The sequence below is a fragment of the Cotesia glomerata genome, unplaced genomic scaffold, assembly GCF_020080835.1.
Source record: "Cotesia glomerata isolate CgM1 unplaced genomic scaffold, MPM_Cglom_v2.3 scaffold_1026, whole genome shotgun sequence".
NCBI classification, from domain to species: domain Eukaryota; kingdom Metazoa; phylum Arthropoda; class Insecta; order Hymenoptera; family Braconidae; genus Cotesia; species Cotesia glomerata.
The window spans coordinates 1-3757 of NW_025401362.1; the positions used below are offsets into that span (position 1 = coordinate 1).

At 28.3% G+C, this 3757-nt stretch overlaps 1 protein-coding gene across 1 annotated transcript; it reads right to left on the reverse strand.

Annotated features, from left to right (window-relative positions):
* Positions 1-1302: 1302 nt before the first annotated feature.
* Positions 1303-3417, reverse strand: LOC123273533 (protein PXR1-like). The gene is made up of 2 exons (XM_044740942.1): positions 3210-3417; positions 1303-2923 (listed from the first exon to the last, which is right to left on the reverse strand). The coding sequence occupies exon 2, from the start codon at positions 2921-2923 to the stop codon at positions 2210-2212; it is 714 nt and encodes a 237-aa protein (XP_044596877.1). The 5' UTR covers positions 3210-3417; the 3' UTR covers positions 1303-2209.
* Between the last annotated feature and the right edge of the window lie 340 nt (positions 3418-3757).

The window sequence follows — 3757 nt, forward strand, 5'->3', positions numbered from 1 at the left end:
TATGGGTGATTCTGTTCTAACTGTGATTTTTTTGATTAAAAATTTTAAGATTTTGGAATTAAACTTTTTCAATTTTTTTATGCATATTATTTATCTATTTTACTGTCAAAATAAAAATCTGAGAGGATTTTACTACCAACTTCGAAGCATCAAGAACGAGAAACAAATTTCAAATTTTACGTTCCACGGTACTGACTCATTTATCCATGGTACTGACATAAAATAAATTCGGTAGAAATTGTTTGAGAAAATGATTAAATTTATTTATAGATTCTGTTTTAACATTTTTAAACTCTTTTTAAATAATTATTTAACACATTAATGACAATTAATAACAATTAAAACGATTTAAACAGTAACTTTATAATTTATAGCAACTATAACCTAATTTATAGAATTTACTGAAAATTAAATTAATTAACATTGAATAAATTAAGAAAATTAATAAATTAACAATAATGAATAAATCAATTAATATTAAATTAATTAGTATATAATTTTTGGTTTTTATCACAGTTTTTTTTTAATTCTTGAACTTCTTCGCAATAACATTGTTTCATTTTTTTCTAAATTATCTTTAGCAACATCTTTTTCAAGGCATTTTAAATTTTTAGTTAATTTTGATGTTGAATTATCCGATTTCTTTGTTTTTGCTACCAATCTTTTGTTCATTTTTTCGGTTGTATCATTTATGGAGTAATCAATTTTTCCCATAGCAAAGTGTATGCATGGATTTTTATTCGAACAATCAAAACAACTCAATGAATTAAATAAAATAAAATTATGTTGTAGTTTATTCCACGTATACTGATGTACTTTCATAGTACCGACGAAAGGCTTAAAATTATTTGGTAAAATTAAATCAATGGCTGATATTTCGTCTTCTGAAACGCAATCAATATATACAGATTTAACACGATCTCGCAAAATTGCTAGCAAAGAATCAAAATTTGACACATCCGTGCCGTATTTTACTTGGTCGTCAGCTAATTTTTTTATGTAGCCACCTATCCCATCAGCTGAACTTTTTCCATGGCCTGCCTCACTAAAGTTGTAGGTAATATCTTCTAACTGAGAATAGCACTGAGGAAAGTACTGCGTTATGAGATAAAACATTTTTTTATTGCGGTACTGCGTTGTTGGACCATCGCTCATTATGTGTAATTTTTTAATCTCTGGATTGGTAGCTAGATACACGTCAAGTATTTTTTTTATGTGAACAATAATTGCAGAAGGATCATGTCTGAGTGATTTTGACAAAGTAACAAAGCCATGGGAAGATTTCTGAAGAGTAGACCATGCCAGTGTGTAAAGTACATTGTACTCTACTAGCCCCAAAGTGTACTGACTGAACTTCCGTTTCATACTTACAAGAATAATTTTCACTGAAGTCAATGAGAAGTCCTAACTCATTGCTTTGTAGAGACTGTGTAAGTTTTTTCATGGAATTATTTTGGTGAGTAATTCTGTATTCATGAGCTATAAACAAATCCAGTTCATGATTGAAATGGTTAATTGCTTGCCCTATCGTACATGAAATTTTCTTTTTTGAGGTAATTTTAACAGTTATTTTTTTTTTGTTTTCTCATTTATTCTTTGTTCTGAAGATACTTCCCATTTCATGAAAGATATTTTATCAACAGGATTAGTATCTTTTAAATTAAATTCCAATTTTTTTAACTTACACAACTCACACGCTCTTGAAAGACAATTTTCAGAATTACTGTCACACAAGAAACTATTCAAAATTTTATATGGCGTATTTTCTGTCAGTAACTTATGACTGTGAAAAGCTTGTATCAACAAAGAAAAGTTTTCATGAGTGAAACACGCACACGTATTTCGATTAGTAACTTTTGGTTCAATACAATATTTCGGGCGTAATTTTGCGAAAGTTGAATAGTTAACACTGTACGTACTTTGGGAACAAAATTTAGAATGTAAATCTTTAATCGTAGCATTCATATAACGCTTTGTTACTTGTTTACCATTCATTTTTATAGAAGCTTTTTTATCAGGAATTATCTTACTATTTTCTTCATAAAAACTTGTCACTCGATCTTGAATAAATTTTTGATTGCTTTTCATATTTTTTATATATTCCAATGGTTTATTACTCCTATGAACTCTTGAAGGAATAATAGGGATAACATTTTTCCTTATAGCAGATAGTTGTCGGTATTTTTTCACAACTTTTCCACAAATTGCTCTACCCAATATTTGCTTTGAACTTTGAACTCCTTGACTCTTGATAAGATAATTTTAGTTGCTGTATCATGACTTGATGAAGTATTAATGTTTTGCGAACTTCGGGATTCACATTTTGACCATTCAACATTTTATCAACTTTATACTCAGGTGATGTCGAGTCTGATTTCTTGATATTCAAACGTTGTAATTTTTTATGTAAGCTATTAATTTTCATTCGCAGATTTTTATTATCATCCAATAATTTTTTATTGTCTCTGAAACATTTACGTAGATTTTTTTGTATTCGTTTCCTTCCTACCTTGGCTTGCTTAGATTCAACGTTATTATTCATATTATTTTGCTCCATTGTCAACTCAATATTTTCTTTTTGCCGTGTCCGTGAGTTTTTTTTCCATAAATTTTGTTGTTTGCGACGAGCTCGCTTTTCTCGTTCTGATAATTGATCAATTGACTTGAGTTTTCCTTCCTTTTTCCTTTTTTCATTTCTTGCTCTTTCACTCTGACAGTAATTTTTGTAAGCTTCTGGATCGTTCCGTCTTTTTTCTCTCCTTAATTTTTCAGCAATACGTTTTTGTTCCAAACGATGTTGTTTTACTTCGGCACTAACTTTATTTTTACGTTTGACTTTTATTTTTGATGACAATTGTTGAATTTTTCCACTTTTATTGTCACTTGTATCAGGTAACTTTTTAGTACGAAGTACTGGTGCCATCTGTATTAAAAAAAAATTACAATTAATGATTAAAATAATTTTACAACTAACTATATACTATTTTTATCAATTTTATTATTTTTTTACATGGTACTGACAAACACGGTACTGACATTTTCATTTTAAATAACAACTGTAATTGTTTGGTTATGTATTTGATAATATCTATTTACTCTAAAATTTAGACTGGTATTAAGTACAAGAATTTAATAGTTTGGTCAAAAAAAATTAATAGTTGATGAAGTTTATCAATAGCACGGTATCGACAAAACAATTTATGACATACCTTTTTAAAAGTTGACTTCTAAAATGACACAAACTCTTGGCACTATTTCTTCAGCTCATTGTTTGTAAATATTACTCAGGTGACGTACTTTCAAGGTGGTTCACTAGACGTTTCATAAATCTCAATGTAGATGGCGCTCGAGTCGCACAAATTCAAATTCAAAAATTCGTTAAAATTTAAAGACAAAAGTTATTGAATCGGAATTCAATGTTAACTTAATACATTAAACAAAAAATGTGTCAATTTTGTTCAGTTTGATCATAAACATTAGAATTTATGAGGTAATTAGTTGAAATCATTTATTACGACAAAAAAAACGAACAATTTATAGGTAAATTCTAGAAATGGACATGACACGGTACTGACATTTAAGTGATATATTGTAAGTTTTCTGTAAGTGGCAAGTTATATTGTATAAAAATAATGTTGAAATATGTTTATAATTTTCCAATAAGCACAAAAATTTCATAAATTGATTATTAATTAATGACCTGTGAGAACAAACAATACAGGACATTGAATTTCACAGTTAGAACGGAATCACCCAT